Consider the following 22,446-nt stretch of genomic DNA (forward strand, 5'->3'; position numbering starts at 1 on the left):
TTCATCCACTTTAATTTCCATTAATTTATCATTACTTTATTTCATTTATTAAGCACATGCAATTTCCCCTATGTTGTACTTGGTGTCAGTGTTTGTTGGCTTCTCATTATATGACTAATAAATATCGGGTCCCTCGGTTAACCCCCTTTCTTCTCGTTTATTACTTTACGAGGGTCTCGAATCCGGCAACATTGATGCCTTCAGGTAGCATATGTGGGTTTATTGACCAGTTGCCTTCACCCGAAAAGATCACGTTCTCGTGACGCCTGCGGCAAAAAAGACGTTCCACGTCCGCCGCCAAGGTCTGTGAGTGGGGGCGCTGGCTAACACACCCAGGGTTCTACTAGTACACATAAATACCCAAGAAAGTGGATGGGGAAACGCCGCCGCGGTAGCTCAATTGGTAGAGCATCGCACGCGACATGCGAAGGTTGTGGGTTCGGTTCCCACCTGCGGCAAGTTGTTTTTTCATCCACTTTAATTTCCATTAATTTATCATTACTTTATTTCATTTATTAAGCACATGCAATTTCCCCTATGTTGTACTTGGTGTCAGTGTTTGTTGGCTTCTCATTATATGACTAATAAATATCGGGTCCCTCGGTTAACCCCCTTTCTTCTCGTTTATTACTTTACGAGGGTCTCGAATCCGGCAACATTGATGCCTTCAGGTAGCATATGTGGGTTTATTGACCAGTTGCCTTCACCCGAAAAGATCACGTTCTCGTGACGCCTGCGGCAAAAAAGACGTTCCACGTCCGCCGCCAAGGTCTGTGAGTGGGGGCGCTGGCTAACACACCCAGGGTTCTACTAGTACACATAAATACCCAAGAAAGTGGATGGGGAAACGCCGCCGCGGTAGCTCAATTGGTAGAGCATCGCACGCGACATGCGAAGGTTGTGGGTTCGGTTCCCACCTGCGGCAAGTTGTTTTTTCATCCACTTTAATTTCCATTAATTTATCATTACTTTATTTCATTTATTAAGCACATGCAATTTCCCCTATGTTGTACTTGGTGTCAGTGTTTGTTGGCTTCTCATTATATGACTATATATATATATATATATATATATATATATATATATATATACATATATATAGACGGGAATTTTCGCTCACGGACAACTCCGACGAAACCGCATGTTCTGCGACACGGGGCCCTTAACGCTATCACGTTAAAATTGTGTCACCCACTTCTTTCTGAACAATGGCGCACGTGACCGCTGCAAGCGCTTCGTCTGCCGCCGCTGCTAAACGAACTGCCCGAGCAGAGGCTTAGTGCCGCCGCAGACGACCCTGTCATTGGTAATAAATTCTTCGCCACAATCTATGTCGCGAGTTCAAAACACCTAAACAGCTGCGTTTATCGTATCGTGATCGTATCGTAATCGTCGGTGAATTTTTTCAGCACTCTCTTATTAAAAAAAATACCCTAGTATATAAGTACTGTTTATTCATGAAAAACAAGAACTAAAAAAGGAAATACACTTATAAGAATAAAAAAAGACTTGATGCATTGCTAACACATTGTTCAAGGCTTAGAAAATGCACTCACGAGAATATTTTGCAACTCTCAGATGTACCTGCTCTTACATTAAAATTTACACCCATTGGCGGCGAGAATTAGGAGTGGCGCCCTCTCGCGAGTGACGTCACGGCCAGGACGCCGCTCGCTGCGGCTCCCTCGACTGCCGCGTGCGCTCGTTGTCTTGTCCCTTCGTGTATGCCTGGGGTGCGGGCGGCTTGAGCCGTGCTTATTAGGCAGGTGTGTGTCGACTTCTTTTTGCTGCCATGCCTGAACCCCAGTTTCTTCTTCAAAAGCGCGCGAGTCGAGAAAATCTACGGCTTGGCTATGGCAAGCTATGTAGCGTTGAAGGGGTCTACTAGGTCTACAATGCACCGTGTCTGTCCATAAATTTTGCGTAAAAAGAATGTCTGCAAATTCAACACGCGAAGTTGTGCATGACGCTTCACTAAACACTTAACATTCCCTTAGTATTTAGCTATGAGAGACATTGCATTTGACGTGGAAGAAAAATCTTAGTAATTGGCGTCAACATGTTATCCGTGTTAGAAAGACACTGTCCAGCGAAGCTGTCATCATGATTCTTATTACTGTGGTGAGTTGTTCTGGGCAAGTATGGCCATTTATTAATGCGTAAAAGAAAGAATTTGGCACGCATTTCTTATGAAAACGTTTGCTGCTACTTTCATACCTCTCTCAAACAGGCCCCTAAAAGTGAATTGCCCATGGCTGCTAACTCGACGGCGCGTCGTGTAGAGTATTTACGTAGTTAATTCACAAAAACCACGAAAAGTTTCGTGGTTAAGATCGACAGCCAATCAATTGCAAGCGGTGAAATGTTTCACGATGGCCCTCAGTGCCTCAGCGCTTGATTTTTGACCCTCCGCCGGGGAATTATTCTATCTTCAATGTGTCCCATACCACGAACGATTGACACTTCGACTTCTTCCTGTCTGCATCCCTGCACAGGCTGCCTGCCGTGCAGCCTGTTACGCGTTCGCGTAACAGATTCAAGCAACGTGTAGCACAGAAAAGGGCTTTTCTTCAAATTACCGCAATTACCCAACAACCTACGGCCAGACATGTTTTAAACGCAGCTAAACCCGGCGGTGAAAACACGGCGACCCAGCAACATTGTGGCACCGCGAGGCTCGCGCCGCGCGGCTGGCGTCTCTTGCCCCGCGTGGCCCCAGCCGTTGGCCCACCCGCCGGTCAGTCCAGCAGCTAATGATCTGTTTGTGCTGCATGGAGGAAGGTGGCAGCAATTTCGTGGTCACAAGGTGCGGCCACACGTACCATGGGGAGTGCCTGCGGGTTTGGCTGGACGCGTCCGAGACGTGTCCAATCTGCCGAACCGCCACCGAATTAGATACTACCATCAAGCTACACGGGGAGACCGAGTGTTCCACCAAGCCGGACTGCGTGGTGGAGCTTAGGAGAGTGAACAGAGAACTCAGGCGGCGGTTCCACAATGCTGAAGAAGAAAAAGACCAAGAGACCCGCAGGGCGAACAAGCACGCCCGTGCAGCGTCGGAACATACCGAGAGGTACCTGAACCTGAAGGCGAAGCTGAGTGAACTGGAAATAGAGCTGGAGGCCACCAATAAACGAGCGGCCAGTAGCCTTCAACTTCGAAAGGAGGCGATCGGCTTGCTTAAGAGCTTGAGGTCAGTGCATGTGTTGCTTGCAAGGAGGATTTTATATATCCTCCTTGGTTGCTTGTTGAGCGTTCTTGTTGTTGTTGTCACAATCGCAACGTCCGCCGCGCTGTTCCTCCTTGCGCGATTGGAAAAGCACACGGATGTCATGCGTACTGCGCGTCACACGCGTTTGGTATTGATTGCATGGTTTTTCAGGGCGCGCAACCCTGAGAGGCAAGGGCATGGCGCTAACGCCCCCGACGAAGCCGGTCCCGTCGGCCCAGGCGACGCTGCCGAGGGCAGTGTTGACGGCGTTGCTGCCGACGCAACCGATGAAGGCGGCCCCATGGACGCAGCCAACGCTGGCGATGAAGCGAAGGAGCAGGAAGATACGCTCTGACTGTGGGCAAGGGGCAGGCGACGCTTGCGAGGAAGCGGATACGTACTGTGACTGTGGGGCGAAATAAATTTTTTCGCACAGCTTGTTTTTTTGTCCCTGCCTGCCTGCTATCTGTGCCGATCGCGACGTTTGGCTGGCGTATTGGCTGGCGAAGCTTAAGCGTCCTCCGATTTTTTTTTTCATTTTGATAATCGTTTTCTGTCGCAGTCAAATAGGCGTGCAAATGCTCGGCCCCAGTTGAAAAAGACAACAGGAATTCCTGTCGCAACTACAGAAATTTCTGTTGTACAACAGGATTTTTCTGTAGTAACTACAGATTCCTGACGGAGCGACAGACTTTTCTGATGTACAACAGACATTTCTTGTTGTGACTACAGAAGTACACTCTGTCGTATGTCTGTTGTTACAACAGAAAGCTGAAGCTCTACAACAGATTTTTGTAGTACTACAGAAAAATTTGTCAGCACAACAGGCACCCTGTTGTCTCAACAGAAATGTTCCTGAAGTAACTCAACAAAATTCTGTAGTGCTACAGAGAGCTGTTGAAATACTACAGAAACCTATCGTGGCAACAGGCCCCCAATTGTCACAACAGAAGTGTTCCTGAAGTAATGCGACAAACTTCTGTTGTACTACAGAGAACTGTTGGTGTACGACAGAAACTTATCGCTGCAACAGGCCCCTAATTGTCATAACAGAAGTGTCCCTGAAGTAATGCGACAAACTTCTGTTGTACTACAGAGATCTGTTGTTGTACGACAGAAACCTATCGCCGCAACATGTACCCAATGATGACAACAGAAGTGTACTGAAATTATGCGACAAGCTTTTGTAGTGTGTACTACATATATGTAGCACGGAATTTCGTTTTGACACATAACCTACTGTGAAGACATAACTCAGTTTAAAAATTCCCAGTTGAAAAAGACAACAGGAATTCCTGCCGCAACTACAGAAATTCTGTTGTGCGACAGAAGTTCCTGACGTTTCTTAATTGAGAGACATCTCTGACGTTACGACAGAGATTCTGATGTCGCAACAGAAGCATTCTGTCGCGAAGGCCAAGAGTTATGAAGTCGCAACATAAACGTTCTGTCGCGACAACAAGAGTTCTGAAGTCGGAACAACAGCTTTATATCGTGACAGCGACCCCGACGTTACGACACCAATTCTGACGTCGCAACAGAAACATTCGGTCGCGAGGGCCAAGAGTTCTGGAGTCGCAACAGAAGCGCCTTCCGTCGCGGCCCTTTAAAATTGTATGTCAATTTCAGATCGGTGATGTACACTGCACTTTTCTCTTGCGCGGTTTTCAATCGCGCTTCTCTGAAGCCGGCAATGCTGATAGCACGGACACCGGTATTAAAGTCGACGTGGCCAATACTTATAATTGTGCCGTGACGACGCGGCACCAGCAACGCCCTGCCGGTCTCCTTAAAATCGGCCGCTGATCAAAATCGTACCATCTGCGGGAATGGCTGCGCATCCGTTTTGTTTTATTTGGTAAAATGTGGCACACAGGCCTGTGGACTTACATGTGCTGTTACACTGACACATTAGCTAATTTCCCAGGAATATTTCCCAAGCTTATGCGAAGCGGAAAAGAAGTTTTGGGTTGTTCCATAAAGTTGCGTGAAAGACTGTCTCGCTCGGGTCACATTAATCTGGTACAGCGCTGCCGTGAGAAGCCAGTATGCTGTCAGAAAGAACACTCATCCACGAATGTTTATGTAGCTATTTTGCATTGAACACAAGAATTATATGCGCGCTCGAAAGTGTAAAGAAAGAGCGACAACTGTCGAAATTAGCAGAAACAACCCTAACAGTCACCGTTGCCTATTTCTGAATTTCTCATTTAATATGGATATCGTACATCAAAATAGATGTTCTAGCACTCCATGATGTACCTGTCGATGGTAAGAACACTCTTGGTCTTCTAGAGATGCGGCACTTGACGCGGTGGAGTGATAGCGCATCTTGACCCTTAAAACGCAAATGTAAACATCAGCGCATCAGCACATCGTACTGTTCAAAAGGCCAAAAATTTACTCTCCAAGAAAATGTCAGCGGTGGTGCACCATATGATTTGTTTATGTTATTAGGACTTTATTCATTATGGAGAAGTCGAATGATCGACAAACATGCCGAGCCACCTCGCTCGACAAGGTCTATCTTCCGTGAAGAGACTGCTGAAGTCCGTAGTGTGGTGCTTACATATGATCCCGTCCCTGAATGGATTTCACACCTGGACGCTTGTGTTTGTTTGCCAGAATTTTGAACTGTCATTGGACTGTATACTATCTGTGAATTTGTTTCTCTTGTATGTTCATATGTAATGTAACTGCGTTGGTTTGACAGTACCGATAATTCCATGCAATAAAGAAAAAAAAAAAGTCAGCGGTGGTGCAGTGGTAAGATGTCGGGCTCGGAATCGTGCGGTCGCAAGTTCGAATCCTGGCCGCGGACGTTTTTTTTTAAAATTTTTTTCACTTTTATAATTTTCGTTTTCTTTACTAACAAATTTACATATCCTTAAGGAGGTCTCTGTCAATTTTTAATTAAATATTGATCATGAACTACAGAGCTTTCTACTACAGGACGTCACACTACAGACAACAGAACTACAGGCAACAGAACTACAGGCAACAGAACTACAGGCAACAGAACTACAGGCAACAGAACTACAGGCAACAGAACTACAGGCAACAGAACTACAGGCAACAGTACAGAAACAGCGTCCCAAAATACGACAGACTGTCAAAATTTCCTGTTGTGTTTTTCAACTGGGGCGCATGTTATGATGCATCCGCTAAACTCACTTCATATAATAAATGAATTATATGTGCACTCCTAGCGCAGCTCAACGCCCATTAGACATTGTAAAGGGGGTTTATTCGGGTCGTAGGGAAGCAGCGACCAACGCGGCAACAGCAGGCAGGGCGCAGCCAGCGAGCGAACAGGGTACGAGCCACGCGATGGCAATGGGGCTTTTCAGCCTGCCGATCTTCTTCGTCACAGTCGCCCCCGGAATTGAAGAGTAGCCATCCTGGCGACCTAGAAAGAGGTGGGCGGATCGTAGTACTGCTTCAGCCGGTCAATGTGTACAGTCTCTCGCCCTCGTCGACGGAGATCGGGAGATGGCGATACGGGTTCGAACACGTAGTTCACTGGTGATGTTTGTGCAACCACGCGGTAGGGCCCGTGGTACTTCGGGAGGAGCTTGGACGAAAGGCCAGGAGCAGCAACAGGCGGGACCCAAAGCCACACGAGTGAGTCGACGGGGAAGGGGTGAGGGGGAGGATTGAGGTCATGGCGCTCTTTTTGGCGGCACTGTTGAGCAGACGTCAAAGAACGGGCCAGTTGTCGGCATTTCTCGGCGTGCTGAGCAATCGCAGAAACAGGTGAGCATTCAGCAGGGTCCGGCCGGTACGGGAGAACAGTATCAATGGTGCTGGGGGGATGGCGGCCGTAAAGCGGGAAGAATGGCGAGAATCCAGTAGTGGCTTGAGAGGCAGTGTTATATGCGTAAGTGACGAACGGAAGTACAAGATCCCAGTTGGAGTGGTCAGATGCAACATACATTGATAGCATGTCACCAAGAGTTCTGCTGAATCGTTCTGTTAAGCCATTGGTCTGTGGATGATAAGCAGTAGTAGTGCGGCGAATAATTTGGCATTGAGATAGGAGTGACTGCAGGACGTCTGAGAGGAATACGCGGCCCCGATCGCTCAACAGTTCGCGAGGGGCGCCATGGCGGAGAACGAAGTTGTTTAGTATGAACGAGGCGATGTCTTTTGCTGATGCAGCAGGCAAGGCGGCGGTTTCGGCATACAGTGTCAGATGATCTACGGCCACAACAGTCCATCGGTTGCCAGCGCCAGTAGATGGAAGAGGCCCGTATATATCAATGCCGGCGCGGTGGAATGGTTGAGCTGGGCAGGGAAGTGGTTATAGAGGTGCGGTGGAGAAATGCGGGACACATTTGCGTCGCTGGCAGGCAATGCAGGCGCGCACGTATTTGTGGACGAAGGTGTACATCCCTCGCCAATAATATCGTAGGCGAAGCCGTGTGTAAGTTTTTGACACTCCGTCGTGACCACACTGCGGGTCAGAATGAAAAGCGGAGCATAAATCTTGTCGTAGGTGGCGAGGCACTACTAAGAGCCATTTGCGGCCGTCATTTTGGTAGTTGCGGCGGTATAAAAGTCCGTCGCGGATTGTGAAATGCTGCGCCAGTCGGCGTAACGCTCGAGGTGCCGAAGTTGCCGGAGGATTTGACAAAAAGTCGAATATCATGACGATCCATGGGTCTTTTCGTTGCTCCGATGCCATGTCCAGGATGTCAAGTGGTGAGATGTCATAAGTAGAATGTCTATAAGTAGCCACTCGGTGCGATTCGGTGCCACATGCTAGACATGTTGGGTGGCTCCCAGAAGAAGAGAACGACGAAGGTGCCAGGACAGCGACATATAAAGAGATCTATAGCGTCTTACGTACCATTCTTACAACAACAACAACAACAGCGTCTACCGAAGTCTCTTGTGGCTTTGTCTGTGACAATATGTTGTGATGGATAGACCCGCTGACCAAGGTTCAGCGCCCTCACCTTGTACAATGCGTCGGCTACGTTTGGCCGGGGTGTGCTGATGATCGCCAACTTCTGCTGAGGTCACAGTCGGAATATGGTGGGTGTCCTGACGATCCTCGGTGGTCTAGCCGGCTGCAATTCATAGAGCACTGGCGACGAGTTCTGGGCGCGTCCTCTTATCGAGACAAAGTCCTCCGTGTGGCCGCAGAATGATCTTTTCATCGCGCAAGGCAAGTCGAGGCAGGTTCTGATTCCGTATGCGCTTCCGTATTCAACACGCGAAGTTGTGTATGATGCTTGGCTAAACACTTAACATTCCTTTAGTATTTAGCTGTGCGAGACATTGCATTTTACACGGAAGAAAAATCTTAGTAATTGGCGTCAACATGTTATCCGTGTTTGAAAGACACTGTCCAGCGAAGCTGTCATCATGATTCTTATTACTCTGGTGAGTTGTTCTAGTTAAGTATGGCCATTTATTAATGCGTAAAAGAAAGAATTTGGCGCGCATTTCTTATGAAAACGTTTGCTGCTACTTTCATACCTCTCTGAAACAGGCCCCTAAAAGCGAGTTGCTCATGGCTGCTAACTCGACGGCGCGTCATGTAGAGTATTTACGTAGTTAATTCACAAATATCATAGTAGCAATCACCTGAGAGAAAAGTTTCGTGGTTAAGATCGAGAGCCAATCAGTTGCAAGCGGTGAAATGTTTCATGATGACCCTCAGTGCCTCATGAAGCGCAGCTTAGATTGCCTAGAAAAGGAAAATTCAAGCAGCTGAAAACACCACAATCCTTGCATATTTGACTTGATTTTGGACCCTCCACCGGGGAATTATGATATCTTCAATGTGCCCCATACTACGAACGATTGACACTTCGACTTCTTTCTGTCTGCATCCATACGGTCCAAAAGGCGTATTTCACAAATAAATTTGGGCCGTGCAGCCTGTGCCAGTTCGCGTAACAGATTCAAGCAACGTGTAGCACAGCAAAGGGCTTTTCTTCAAATTACCGCAATTACCCAACAACCTACGGCCGGACATATCTTAAGCGCAGCTAAACCCAGCTATGAAAACACGGCGACCCAGCAACACTGTGGCACCGCAGGGCTCGCGCAACGCTGCTCGCGTCTCTTGTCCCGCGTGAAGCCCAGGCGTCTGTTGCCCCACCCGCCGGTTCAGTCAAACAGCTAATGATCTGCTATTGCTGCATGGAGGAAGGTGGCAGCAATTTCGTGGTCACGAGGTGCGGCCATACCTACCATGAGGAGTGCCTTCGGGCTTGGCTGGACGTATCCGGTACGTGTCCGATCTGCCGCCGCTGCCGAATTAGGTACTACCATCAAGCTACACGGGGAGACCGAGTGTTCCGCTAAGTCGGACTGAGTGGTGGAGCTCAGAAGAATGAACAGAGAACTCAGGCGGCGGCTCCACAATGCTGAGGAGGAAAAAGACCAGGAGACCCGCAGGGCGCACAAGCACGCCCGTGCATCGTCGGAACATACCGAGAGGTACCTGAACCTGAAAGCGAAGCTGAGTGAGCTGGAAATAGAGCTGGAGGCCACCAAGAAACGAGCGGCGAGTAGCCTTCAACTTCGAAGGGAGGCGATCGGCTTGTTCAAGAGCTTGAGGTCAGTGCATGTGTTGCTTGTTGAGCGTTCTTGTTGTTGTTAAGTCACAATCGCAGCGTCCGCCGTGCCGTTCTAGCTTGCGTGATCGGAAAAGCACACGGACGTGACGCGTACTGCGCGTCACATGCGTCTGGTATTGATTGCATGATTTTTCAGGGCGCGCAACCCTGAGAAGCAAGGGTATGGCGCCAACGCCCCCGACGAAGCCGGTCCCGTCGGCCCAGGCGACGCTGCCGAGGGCGGTGTTGACGGCGTTGCCGCCGACGCAACCGATGAAGCCGGCCCTGTCGGCCCAGCCGACGCTGGCGATGAAGCGCAGGAGCAGGAAGATACGCTCTGACTGAGGGCAAGGGGCAGGCGACGCTGGCGAGGAAGCGGAGGGGCAGGAAGACATACTGTGACTGTGGGGACAAATAAATTTTTTCGCAGAGGTTAGAGAGACGGCTGTAAAGCCTGAACGGTTCATTTCGCAAGATGGATGGATGGATGGATGGATGGAAGCACCAGCGCGGAGAAACGGGAAGCGACCCCATCCCGAGTCGAGTTCTGAGAATCCTCCGCCGGATGGCAGGGAATCATTCCCCATAAAGTTTAAATTGCTCACTTACTGAGGTAGCAGCGGAATTGAGTTCTTCCCTATAGCAGAAAAATCAAGTAATCATCAACTTAACGATGGATGTGCAATGCAGGGCTCTGAAATATGGACACCCACCTGTGCTACCGTATCTTGCCCGTAGGTCGCCGAGACACTGCTTAGAGAAAGACGACGACAACGAGTGCTTGGAAGACCTGTGCCTGTGTCGCCGAAGCTGTGTGATCCCCTCGCTCTCGACGCCTCTTGACATACGCTTGTCGAACTCTCGTATGTAGCACAAACAGCGGAGCAGCAGAAACGCGTAGTTTTCACAACGGCGAATCGTGTCGCGACTGTTCGTCTCGTGGTGAAGAAGTCACGTCACAAAAATTTTAAGCGTTTAAGCTGCAATTGCTTCGAAAAGTTTGTAATTTCAGATAGAGATGTTTTTCTGTGCCTGCTGATTTGATGCGTCGCAAATAAAGTTTCCACAATAAAGGCGCTGGCGTTTCGATTACCGCCGCCGGCGGTGCGCTCTCGTCGTTTCGATGGTGGCGCCACCACAGGCTTCCACAAGGCCGGTCGGTGTGCGTGCGCTACGCGCGCGCACCCCCCCGAGAACGGCAGGGGCTTCCAGGAGAAGCGCAGGGGCGGGATAAACTGCCGTCTCGTTACAGTGGCTACAAGGGGGAAGTGTGAGCAGCGCGCCGCTCGCCGTATGCGGTCCACTGAGGCCTTTGAGGAGGATCCGACAGGCGGCGCTCGACGACGTTTGCACGTCAGTCGATGGGCAAGGCGCGGTGGCATACGCTGGCGTGAGCTGTGCTGCACGTGTTTCTCTCGGCTTTGCCGGCAGTTGTGTGAGTTATTTCTTGTGCGCTGTATGTGTGGTGATGCCCAGAAAACAGAGCCACTGTTTTGTGCCTGGGTGCACTACTGGCTACAAATCGTGCAAGATGAAACTGTCGCTGTTTGGTGTACCCAAGAATGAACTGGCGTTGGCGCAGTGGCAGCGGGCTATACCGCGTGCTGACAAACAACTCGAGAAGAACTCTGCGGTGTGCGAGCTTCATTTCGACACAAGGTACATTTCAAGGTACTTTGAGCACACAGTGAATGGAGAGCTCGTCCGAATCGAAAGAAGCAGGCCTCTGTTGCTTCCTGGAGCTGTGCCCACGCTTTTCCCAAACCTACCAAAGTATTTATCGAAGCAACTGCCGCCTGACAGGAAGCGGCCCGCAAAGCCTGAACCCACAGCTCCAGCCAAGAAGAAATGTGCAGAAGACAGTGCCGTTTCTGTGAGTGTGGGCTTCGAGGAGGTTCCGTACTGCACAGCTTCGTTTCAGGACCTCACTTTACCGTCGTGTTCGTGGGGCATGCACACGTTGAACCCTTCGCCGTTGACTGTGGCTTACAGTGTGTGCAAACCAGGGAAGGATAAACGGGTCCTATATGCAAGCAAGCTGGTTGTGTTTTCACAAGAAGCGAACTGTGTGAAACAAGATGTTTTTTTAAAGGGAGTGCGCCAGTCGGGGCTGTCATCCACCGATCCTACATCTCTTTTGAAAGAGGTCGACAGCATGGAAGTCTGTGTTGGAGCCGGCACAGTCGATGAATTTCCGTTTGCGTTGGGAAGCAAGAAATTTCACTTTTTTGACGCAATCATTTCAAGCATAAAGTGTCGTGGTGTAGCGCATGACAGTAGGCCATGTGTGATGTGCAAGCATCTAAGAAAAGCTCTTTTGAACCAGCGATCAAAAAAGCGTCGTAGCCAGAATTCAGCTCCCAGACTCTCAAGGAAGAAAAAACTTCAAACGCAAACTGTTCGGCGACTCAAGGCCAAGTTGTCAGTCTACACACAAACCATCAAGGATCTTGAGAGGCAGAGTGTAGAACTGGAAGAGAGCGTCCTGGAAGACAGATTAAAAGCTCTTCCACCTAAGCAAAGGCTCGCGGTACTGCAGTGTTTTCAGGCAGCTCGTCGCAAATCACTGAGAGGGATGAAATACAACCCAGATTGGCTACTCGAGTGCATTATAATGCGCATGAAGAGTCCAAGACTCTACGAGCACGTCAGAAGAGAGGGAATACTAACACTCCCGAACAGAACCTGCTTGAAGACATATATGCGGAAGTATAAGAGCGGGTTTGGCTTCAACTCCCTTGTGCTTGCAGGGATTGGCAAGAAAACGAAGACCATGGATGAATTCAGGTGCCACGGTGGCCTGATAATAGATGAGATGAAACTGTCGGAGTGTTTCAGTGTAGTTGGAGGGGGAAAGATTGAGGGACTTGTGGACTTAGGAAAATTCACCCCCGAAAGTGAGAAACATGTGCCTTGTGATCACGGTCTAGTGGTCATGTTTCAACCTCTAAGCGGTTCTTGGCATCAAATACTTGGTGTTTTTGCCTCAAGGGGCAATGTGAAGGCAGCTCTGTTGTCGAAAATCGTCCTAGAAGCTGTGATTCTTGCCGAAAAAGCTGGCCTGAAGGTTGATTTTGTGACAGCTGATGGCGCTTCATGGAACCGCTCTATGTGGCGCATATTTGGAATATCTGGTTCCTCGAGCTGTGTGAAGTCGTCGGTTGCTCATCCTGTTGATAAAGAAAGACGTCTTTTTTTTATGTCAGATTTTCCCCACTTGATAAAATGCGTAAGGAACGGTTTCCTGAAGTGCTTCTACAAAACTCCGGATGGTGCTGCCTACATTGAGCACATCAGGGTGGCACACGAGGAAGATAAATGTGCAGTCACCCTCAAGGCCATGCCAAAAATTAGTGCATGCCACGTGAAGCCCAATAATTTTGAGAAAATGAGGGTGAACTTAGCATTCCAACTTTTCAGCTCAGAAGTCGTTCGTGGCCTTTTCTTTTACAAGAATGAAATTCAAAGGAATTGGGGTGACCCAGCAGCAACTGAGGCATTTGTCAGCACAATGGCCAAGCTAATAGAGGCGATGACAGCACGTATTCCATCCGAAGCTCTAAGACTTGGGTCCATTCAAGAGAAAAACATCAAAGATTTCATCGAGTACCTTAACAAATGGGAAAGATCCTTGGCACCTTCCAGAGTAGGTTTTTTGTCAGCAAGCACAGCTGAAGGACTGAGGGTTACCCTCCATGCAACATTAGATCTGTTAAAGTATGTCCATGACAAGCTTGGGTACAAGTACTTGCTGACAAGCCGCCTTTGTCAGGATAGCCTGGAAAAACTGTTTGGCGTCATACGTCAGTTTTCAGGCTGTAATGACCACCCCAACGCAACCCAGTTCCTCATCACTGTTAATTGCCTAAGTTTTTATAACTTAGTGAAAGCGCCGAGCAGCGGAAACTGTGAAGGAGGCACCCTGCAGTTTTTGCTGGGTGAGAAGGAAGCAGGCGGTGAAGTGGATGAACTTCTTGACAGAGGACAGATAGAAGATGCTTCACAAAGGCTCCAGAAATCTGAGCTTCTCTCTGACCATGTGTACAATGAAAAAACGAGCGACAGCCGCCTGGTGTTTTACATTGCAGGGTATGTTGCACGAAAGACCATCCTGAAAACTCACTGCAAAGACTGTTTTGATCAGCTTCTCGTGAATCCGGAGAATGCTAACAAAGAACTCTCGACATTTACCAAATTTTGTGACAAAGGTGGTCTGCTCTACCCATCCCACGAACTTTTCTCGTTTGTAGAGGCGTTAGAACTCACCTTTTCTATGTGGTTTAGCAACAACCAACTGCACTATGACAGCCTTGATCAGCTGACATGCTGTCTCAGGAAGAACAATGTCTTGATTGGCTGTGAACTTCATGGGCTGAGTATTACCAACCACATCACCAAGTTTTTCCTGCTAACACGCCTTCATTTCTACATGAAATCCCTTAACAAAGAGAGGGAATCATCGCGGGAAAAAAAGAAGCACTTGAAACTGAGGCGGGTTACCTAAGGACTGTTTGGAAGAGGTTTCACTCCCAAGTACCAGGAAATCATTTTATTTTGCCGCTACCAGAGCAGCTTAGCAAAATAAAGCTTTATTCAGAAATTTTGCGCATTTGAACATGTGGTGCTTTGTCCGAGTACAGCAGAAATCAACCCGTCGCGAAATAATCTACGCTGTTGGGCGATCCAACATGGAAACGGTAAGTCTGCTTTCTCTTGACATTCTGCTCAATTTGGAATTAACTCAGTAATATTTCCGGCTCTCTTGTACAACCAAGTGTCCAGCAGAACCGATTTCTGTAATATAGTGAGAGCCATGGAAACATGACGAAAGAAAAACTGCGTCCGCCGCGTATAAAACACGCGTTTACCAACGCTGCAGCCGAAGAATCTGACGTGTATGCGCGCTGCAGCGCCATCTGCCCCTTTCCTTCCAAAGCGCTTCGCCTGCCCGGGCGCGCTCCTCACACTTCCCCCTTGTAGCCACTGTAGTCTCGTCGACAAGTCGGCGAAACTGCGCCAAGCGCAAGTCGCCGGTTTAATCAATTCGGCAAGGTTTAGGCAATCCGCACCCCCCTCGAGAACGGCAGGGGCTACCATAGCCAGGAGAAGCGCAGCGGCGGGGGACACTCCCGTCTCGTCGACAAGCCTGCGCCAAGCTCAAGTCGCCGGATGTCCGTGTCTGAAACTGAAGAAGCTCATTGCGCCATCTGTATGGCAGACTCCGGGGCCTTTGTCGTGACCGTCTGTGGTCATAGCTACCATGAACAGTGCCTGACAGCGTGGCTGCAGGAGACCGACTCATGTCCCGTGTGTAGAAGAGAAGTGAGCGCCGACGAGATCATCCGCCTACATGGGGGCTCTCTTCGATGCAGTGCTCGACCGCATTGCGTCGTCGCCCTTGAGAAAGACAACGCAAGGCTGCGACGAAGGCTGCGGAAGGTTGAGGATGAGAAGGACTACGAGTCTTACCGGGCCCTGAAATATGCCCGCCTCTCTGCCGAACAGACTAACGAGAGAATCCGGCTGTTTTCGCAACTAGCAGACACACGCGCACAGCTGGTGTGTGCGCAGGCTGAAGCGAGGGAATCCAAACGGGTTCGACGGGAAGCCATCTCAGCCCTCCGCCGCCTGGTTCCTCGGTATGTGTGCTGGTGTGCGCGTTCACTGTCTTCTTTGACTATACTTTTTCGCGACACCTCCTCAGATTACAGTATAACCTCCGCCGTGCTGTTCCTGCCTGCGTGCTTGACAACAGTTGACTCAAGCGCGCCGGCGGGAGCATCACGGATCATCGGAGCACGAGAGAGGCGTTGTTATATGTGATGCGTTCTGTCTTCACACTCGCGTTTCATAATGATTGCATGCTCGACACTATTGTTGACTTTTCAGGGCCACCCAACATGCAACCGTGGCCAGGCTAGGGCACGACAGCCCAAGCGATGCACAAGAGGCCGAGGCGCACGACAGCGCCAGCGAATGAACGAATAGGCTCTTCAACCTGGCAATAAAATTTTGGCCACATCTGCAGTGGCTATCCCAGCCCATCTTGGTAGCCCTAATAAGGGCTGTTCTTTCATTAATAAGCTGTTATGCTTCATCGAGTGGCTCAATGCCGGATAGCTCGTAGTCGTAGTCGCTTTCTTCACTGTCATCTTCACCCAGTTGGATGATGATGGGTTGGGCCGGAACCAAAACTCGCCCGCAACGCTTATGCACTGTTCACTTCAGAATATATGCATATTGCGTGAAAGGAACTTATACGCCTAGCACCACTGCAACACATTGCACGTACAGTCGCGGACAGAATAAAATGGACCACGGGATCTCGGAAAACGTTCAATTCCCGAGCAGCCTGTAGCAGTAACCAGTAAAACTGCCCAAGACAACGTTGTTAGCATATTATAGTCGAGGTCCAAAATGCAAATACTAAATTGCGTTGTGAGGTTGCGGAGATATTCAGCTTTTTCTTAGATTTGATGGTCCATAATATTCTGTCCGCGACTGTACATATCACAGTACACTTGCGCTTCGTAAAAGTAAGAACCCTAGCGCTCGAACATCTGTACGTGTTCGCGGTCACCAATGCGCATCGCAGCCGGCAAAACAGCTCACAGGAAGCAAGACATAAACAGCACATTACGACTGACTGCGATGAGACGACAACGAAGCTCATCGCTACACATCGTGTCATCACTTCTGAAACACAAACCAGCACTGCACAAACGTGCAATGTTCGTATCGATGAAGCGCGCACACACAACACCTACGAACACTATACGCTGAGGTGGGCGATCGCAAATCTTTTCATTTTGGCGCGTACCGAATTAGTGTCATGCTTAGAATGCAGTTGTAATCGATGGCCTTCACGTTTGTAATGCACATGCAAAAAACGACCTAAAACACACGAAATCGGCGGCTTCATTCCTTCCGATCCTCGCGTAAACACAACACACATCCGTCTGTTTCCTTTGGCGATCGCACGTAGTGAAGACTGTCAGGAAGAGTACAGCTACTTGTTGCGTTAGAAAAATAGCTTTGCAGGTGCTGAATAGCTCTTGCAATCATCCCAATAAACCACATAAAAAAAAAACTGCCGCTGCAGCCTAGGGGTCTAGGCCTTGCGCCCCGCTTCGCTTCGAACCAGCGCCATGTCTATGAGAGAAAGGAAACTGTACCTTCCGCAGTGGTTCGAAAATAAGCAGCGGCAGCGCATGGAACTTGCTTAGGTGGACCGTGGCCTCCGCGATCAGCTCCGTTCGTTGCAACGCCGCGTCGCCGGAGCTGATCGCGGAGGCCACGGGTGGACGCCAGATGACGTAGCTCAATCCGGAAGCGGAAGTGCACTTTTTGTTTTAGAGCAAAATTCACTATGGCCGTTTTTTGCTGGTCGCGTACGCCGTAGAGTTTCCCTACAAGAATGGAAACTCTATGGCGTACACTGGTACGCGCCGTGCTTGTCCTGCCAGCTATGCGGCATGCCTCAATGCCTTCGCTGCCGCGTAGCTGGTGCGTTCTAATTGCCAAGAGCCTCTACCGACGCCCATACAAACAAGCCACAAGTGAGTGAACAGAACGTGCGACTTTATTGGCAGAAGACAAGCAGTGTGTACATTCTCGTGCAATAGCAGAAATAAAATTTGCATGTCGAGATGCGCTGGAATCGTTGACGCGAGCTCGTAAACGGCTCACCGTCGTCGTCGCACGTGGTGGTCAGGTTAACGAGCGACAACCAGCAGCGGAAACAGATTGGACAGAGTATCCCGCCTGTTTGCAGCGACAGTCGCTGTTAAAGATGAGCAACTTGCAGTGCGAAGCAGTCGGGTGACGCAGGCATCTGCTGCCGCAGCCTACACAGCGACACGGACTACCCATCATATCAGCATTGACTCCTTTCCAACCTGCACGTTTCTTTTCTTTCGGAGGCCGCTTATGTGTGGCTCAAACTTGGTGTCCCACATTGTCTCAATATGGACAAGTCGCTTTCTTGGGCATCATCTTCATCGGCCACTTTTGCGGGCCTTTCCACCCAACTTTATACACGTCTGACCATGTAAGCACGTTTATTGGTCTCCGTTCGTGCCTAATCTCGGCCGAAAAAGGCCAGAGGCACAATTGGCCCATGGCTGCAGCTGGAAAGGGTGAACGGGGAGCACGAATCACGGTGTGAGTAAATTGGGAGTCTATGTCACTGTGCAGACGGCAGGAGCGAATGCTTACTTCGAGAGACTGTTTCCCAGTGCAACCGACCAGGCCGCAATATTCGAAAAACATAACACTGCGACCGTAACCAAGTGACATAACAGCAAAATTAAACAGCAATCAGTCACCGCATGAGGTTCAGACAATAGATTATACAATGGCTACGAACCATCTTACAGGCATAATGCTTGCCCTTTTCGCATGTGGTGGTCTGGTAACGAGCAACAACCAGCGGTACAAACAGATTGGATAGAGCCTCGCACCTGTTTGAACCAACAGTTGCCGTTGAAGATGAGCAACTTCCATTGCGAAGCAATCAGGTGACGCAGGCATCTGCTGCCGCAACCAACACAACGACATGGACTACCCGGCGTTTTAGCGTTAACTCCTTTCCAACCTGCACATTTATTTTCTTTCGAGGGCCGCTAATGTGTGGCTCACACTTTGTGTCCCACTTTGTCTCAATGTCGACAAGTCGCTTTTGTGGGCGTCGCCTTCGGCAGCCATTCTTGCGGGCCTTTCCACCCATACGGCTATCAACTTCATACACTTCGAACCATGTAAGCCCATATGCTAAGTCTCCGTTTTGAGCAAATCATGGCCGAGGTAGGCCACAAGCACAATTTGCCCATTGCTGCAGCAGGCCAGAACGAGGGGGGAGCACCAGTTACGGTGTTACGGTTACGGTTACTGGCAATTTAAATGTCTTAAATTCGCAAATTTCGTATTTTCGTGCCGATACAATGCATTACAGATTTCGTGTGCAGACAGATTTTGCTGGGGTATTCGCCAAAGAATGCCGACGCATTAATAACATTTCAGTGCGCAATCTACGGCACGGAAGATGCGCGTCTGGTGCAGCGTAGGATCATAAAATACATCCGGTAGATAAAGGGAATAGATGATTACAGAACATATAAATTCATAATACCGGACAACAATTCATGACAATGGCGCCTTGTCGGCCATATGGCAACACATAGCACTAGGATTTGTCAGGCACCGAGCCTAGTGTGAGAATGACTTTATTCCAAAATGGCGCTGGTAAATATACAGCGTCCGTTACCCCCAGTAACATAATCACTGTGCCACTACCACACAAGTTGCACTGTAAACTCCCTGCCTAAAATGTAATGTCGTCTAGTAATCCTTGTCGGCAGCCGTATTAATGTCACAAGGTTCTTGAAGACTTGAATGCTTAAACAAACTTCTTCATTACAGAACATCTACTCTGAATCAACCTCAGTAAAATATTTCCAACAGCGAATTTTTATTTTATTCTAGATCATAGAAAGCATTAGCCTGCAGAATACGTGCCGCAGTTTACGGAATACCAAATCACTGAAGCCATATAGAGCGCCGCTGGTCGTGACATCTCGCGACGATTAATTTTTATGAACCTCCAAGCATGGGCGTCGAGACCGGCGAGTCAGGCGTGGTCCGATCACGGAGGCTATACACTAAACGTCAGAAACAATTTTGTGTTTCATATTATGTTGTTGCCGACGCCTCTACGCCACTATCTGAGCAACAGTAGTTTTGTTCGCTCTGGTTTAACTCGACATCACAAAATGCAGCTTTCGTATCTTCGCGTGCAGTACACGTGCGGTGTTTTTTACCACTTGAGCGACCGCCGGAGCCGCTTTCCCATCCACCGTCTTGAGTATGATGTGTGTCCTAAGAGATCGAGGCCTGGGAGTGCTAGCCAGCGTTCTCAGACCACGGAATTCGGTCCGTCGTGTGAATCCAGCTTAAACGGCGATTTAAAGGGACACTAAAGAGGGAGAAAAAAATAAGCTATTTCACCTCTACTGGTCGCCATTACATACGGAAGCCATTACATACAAGCTGCTCAATAACATGAGTGATGCGGCGGCACATGGGCTCCTGGGTCACATCAACAGAACCTGGGAAAGCTCGAAGTTGCCCGCAGAATGGAAAGAGGCCGAGGTACGGTTCATACCTAAACCCGGCAAACCTCTGACCATCGAGAACATGCGCCCCATCTCGCTCACGTCCTGTGTGGGCAAGGTCATGGAACGCATGGTTCTCAGAAGACTTCAAGCACACCTGGACGAGACAAATCAGATGCCGGCGACCATGTATGGATTCCGCCAGCACCTGAGCACCCAAGACGTCTTGATCCAATTACACGAATTGGTGATTAAAAAAGCAACGAGGCACGCGCCCCGGGGTATACTGGCTTTGGACCTCAAAGGGGCCTTCGACAACGTGTCCCACGCCAGCGTGCTCGAGAACCTGCGCAAGACGGGGTGTGGCCGCAAGACCTACGGTTATATCAAAGATTTCCTAACCAATAGAACAGCAACTATCCGGATAGGAAATGAACGGTCAGAGCCTGTGGAGCTCGGAGACAGGGGTAACCCACAGGGGTCTGTCCTGTCGCCTCTGCTTTTCAACCTAGCACTCCTGCCCCTGCCCGAACTACTCAATCAGATCGAGGGCGTGGACCACGCGTTCTATGCCGACGATATAACGGTGTGGACGAACCGCGCGGGTTCCGATGCCTGGGTGGAGGAAGCCCTGCAGAGAGCGGCAACGACCGTCCACGAGTATCCCAGGACCTGTGGCCTGAGCTGCGCTCCACAGAAATCGGAGCTGCTCATGGTACAGCCCGGAAGACCAAAAAAAGAGCCACCGCCAAACATAATCATCACCATCGACGGCACAGAGATCAAACCAACGCAGCAGATCCGGATACTGGGCCTCCTGTTGCGCAGCGACGGCAAGGCGCACGCAGCCGTCAACAAAATCAAGACCACATCCGAGCAAGTCCTCAGCATGATCCGGAGAGTCACCAACCGGAACAGAGGAATCAAAGAAGAAGGCGCACTGCGCCTGGTGCAGGCATTCGTCGTGTCACGCGTAACGTAATCCGCCCCGTACCTCCAGCTTGCGAAGGTGAACCGCGAAACGCTGAACACGACGATAAAGAAAGCAGTAAAACTCGCCATGGGCATCCCAGTCTACTCATCAACGCAGAAGCTGCTGGAAATGGGTGCCCACAACACGGTGGAAGAGCTGGTGGAAGCACACCTATCCCTCCAGAGGGTAAGGCTGAGCCGGACAGAGCACGGTCGGGCCGTCCTACGCAAGATAGGATGGCAAATTGAACAGCTACCGACAACGGAGCCGCTCCCCACAACGTGGAGAGACATTATTAAGACCAAGCCCCTCCCCCGGAACATCCAGCCGGGGAGGAACAACGAGAGACGCTCTGCGTGGGCCAAGGCACTGGCTCGACAGCTGGAAGAGGACCCCGAAGTCCTCTACGCGGACGCCTCACTTCCCAAACACGGAACCAGAGCAACGGCGGTCGTCACCACCATCGATAAACTTGTCACAGGCGCGTCGATACGGACGACGAATACAGCCGAAGCAGAAGAAGTGGCCGTGGCCCTCGCACTCGCACAACCGGGAGTGAGGACCGTTGTCACAGACTCCCAGACCGCCTACGCAAGCTACCGCAAGGGGAACATCTCTTCCGTGGCACTAGCGATCCTCAACAAATGCAAATCACCGGGGCGGGCCGTTGAGCTCGTGTGGGTCCCGGCTCACTCGCAAGTGGAAGGCAACGCACTCGCCGACCACTATGCCCGAGAACTATCGATCCGGGCCGAGGACGAGCCAGGGCTACCGCACCCCGTGACAAGCTACAAGGAAATCACGCAAATGTACAGAAGCGGCAGATGTAGGCTTCCCCGTCCGCATCCGCAACTCAACCGAATTCAGCAAACGATCGTGCGACGCACGCAAGCGGGGTCGCTAGCGAATCCAGTGCTCTTGCATAAGATGTTCCCAACAGAGCACGACACTTCATGCCCTTTTTGCAGACGGTCAAAAGGCACTCTAGCACACATCCATGCAGAGTGCACTAAGCTCAAGAACCCCCCACCATCCCTACCCCCCACCCTCCCCAGCCCCAACCCCCCCGAGCGATGGGAGACCTTGTTGTCCAGCCCCGACCTACCGACCCAGCTCGCGCTGGCGGCTAGGGGCCAGGAACTGCTGGACACATATGGGACCTGAGAATAAGGTTCCACCCCATCTGGTGCCAGCGCGCACCAACCGTCACTAAGGGCTCAGCAGAAAAGTTGATTCTCTCTCTCACTACAATACCAAACACACAACTCTTGCAGCGAATAGATGCTTCGTAAGCCAGAAAAGGCGCGCGAAGGAAACACGGTTTGCGACGGGCCAGCTTTAAGTTCTCGCAGCAGCCCGTCGTGACGTCATGGATTTTTTTTTCATGGACGGCGTATAGTTTAGCATTTATCGGTGAAAATGGACGAAACTGCGTTTTCTATAGCAGCCAAGGACCAAACTCCTCGGCAAGTTCCGGAAGCTTTTACTGAGCAAACATACTCCAAAATACGAAACATTGAAATCTATGACTCGCACTGAGGCAGCGGCGTTGGTGTTCAGACACGAAATCGCGAA

At 50.0% G+C, this 22,446-nt stretch overlaps 2 protein-coding genes across 3 annotated transcripts; both read left to right on the forward strand.

Annotated features, from left to right (window-relative positions):
• Positions 1–2,699: 2,699 nt before the first annotated feature.
• Positions 2,700–3,651, forward strand: LOC135896392 (uncharacterized). Its single transcript, XM_065424773.1, has 2 exons — positions 2,700–3,193; positions 3,383–3,651. Exons 1-2 carry the CDS (start codon positions 2,754–2,756, stop codon positions 3,564–3,566), a joined length of 624 nt encoding a protein of 207 aa, XP_065280845.1. The 5' UTR covers positions 2,700–2,753; the 3' UTR covers positions 3,567–3,651.
• A 5,653-nt stretch (positions 3,652–9,304) lies between these two features.
• On the forward strand, positions 9,305–15,942 carry LOC135896385 (uncharacterized). 2 transcript variants are annotated; one of them, XM_065424767.1, is made up of 2 exons: positions 9,305–9,787; positions 15,676–15,942. In XM_065424767.1, the coding sequence occupies exons 1-2, from the start codon at positions 9,561–9,563 to the stop codon at positions 15,764–15,766; spliced, it is 318 nt and encodes a 105-aa protein (XP_065280839.1). In that variant the 5' UTR covers positions 9,305–9,560; the 3' UTR covers positions 15,767–15,942. The 2 variants fall into 2 exon arrangements, with proteins under 2 accessions (XP_065280839.1, XP_065280838.1); XM_065424766.2 differs by lacking the exon at positions 15,676–15,942 and adding an exon at positions 9,944–10,190.
• The last annotated feature ends 6,504 nt before the right edge of the window (positions 15,943–22,446 follow it).

The sequence above is a fragment of the Dermacentor albipictus genome, chromosome 7 (assembly GCF_038994185.2).
Source record: "Dermacentor albipictus isolate Rhodes 1998 colony chromosome 7, USDA_Dalb.pri_finalv2, whole genome shotgun sequence".
Lineage (NCBI taxonomy): Eukaryota > Metazoa > Arthropoda > Arachnida > Ixodida > Ixodidae > Dermacentor > Dermacentor albipictus.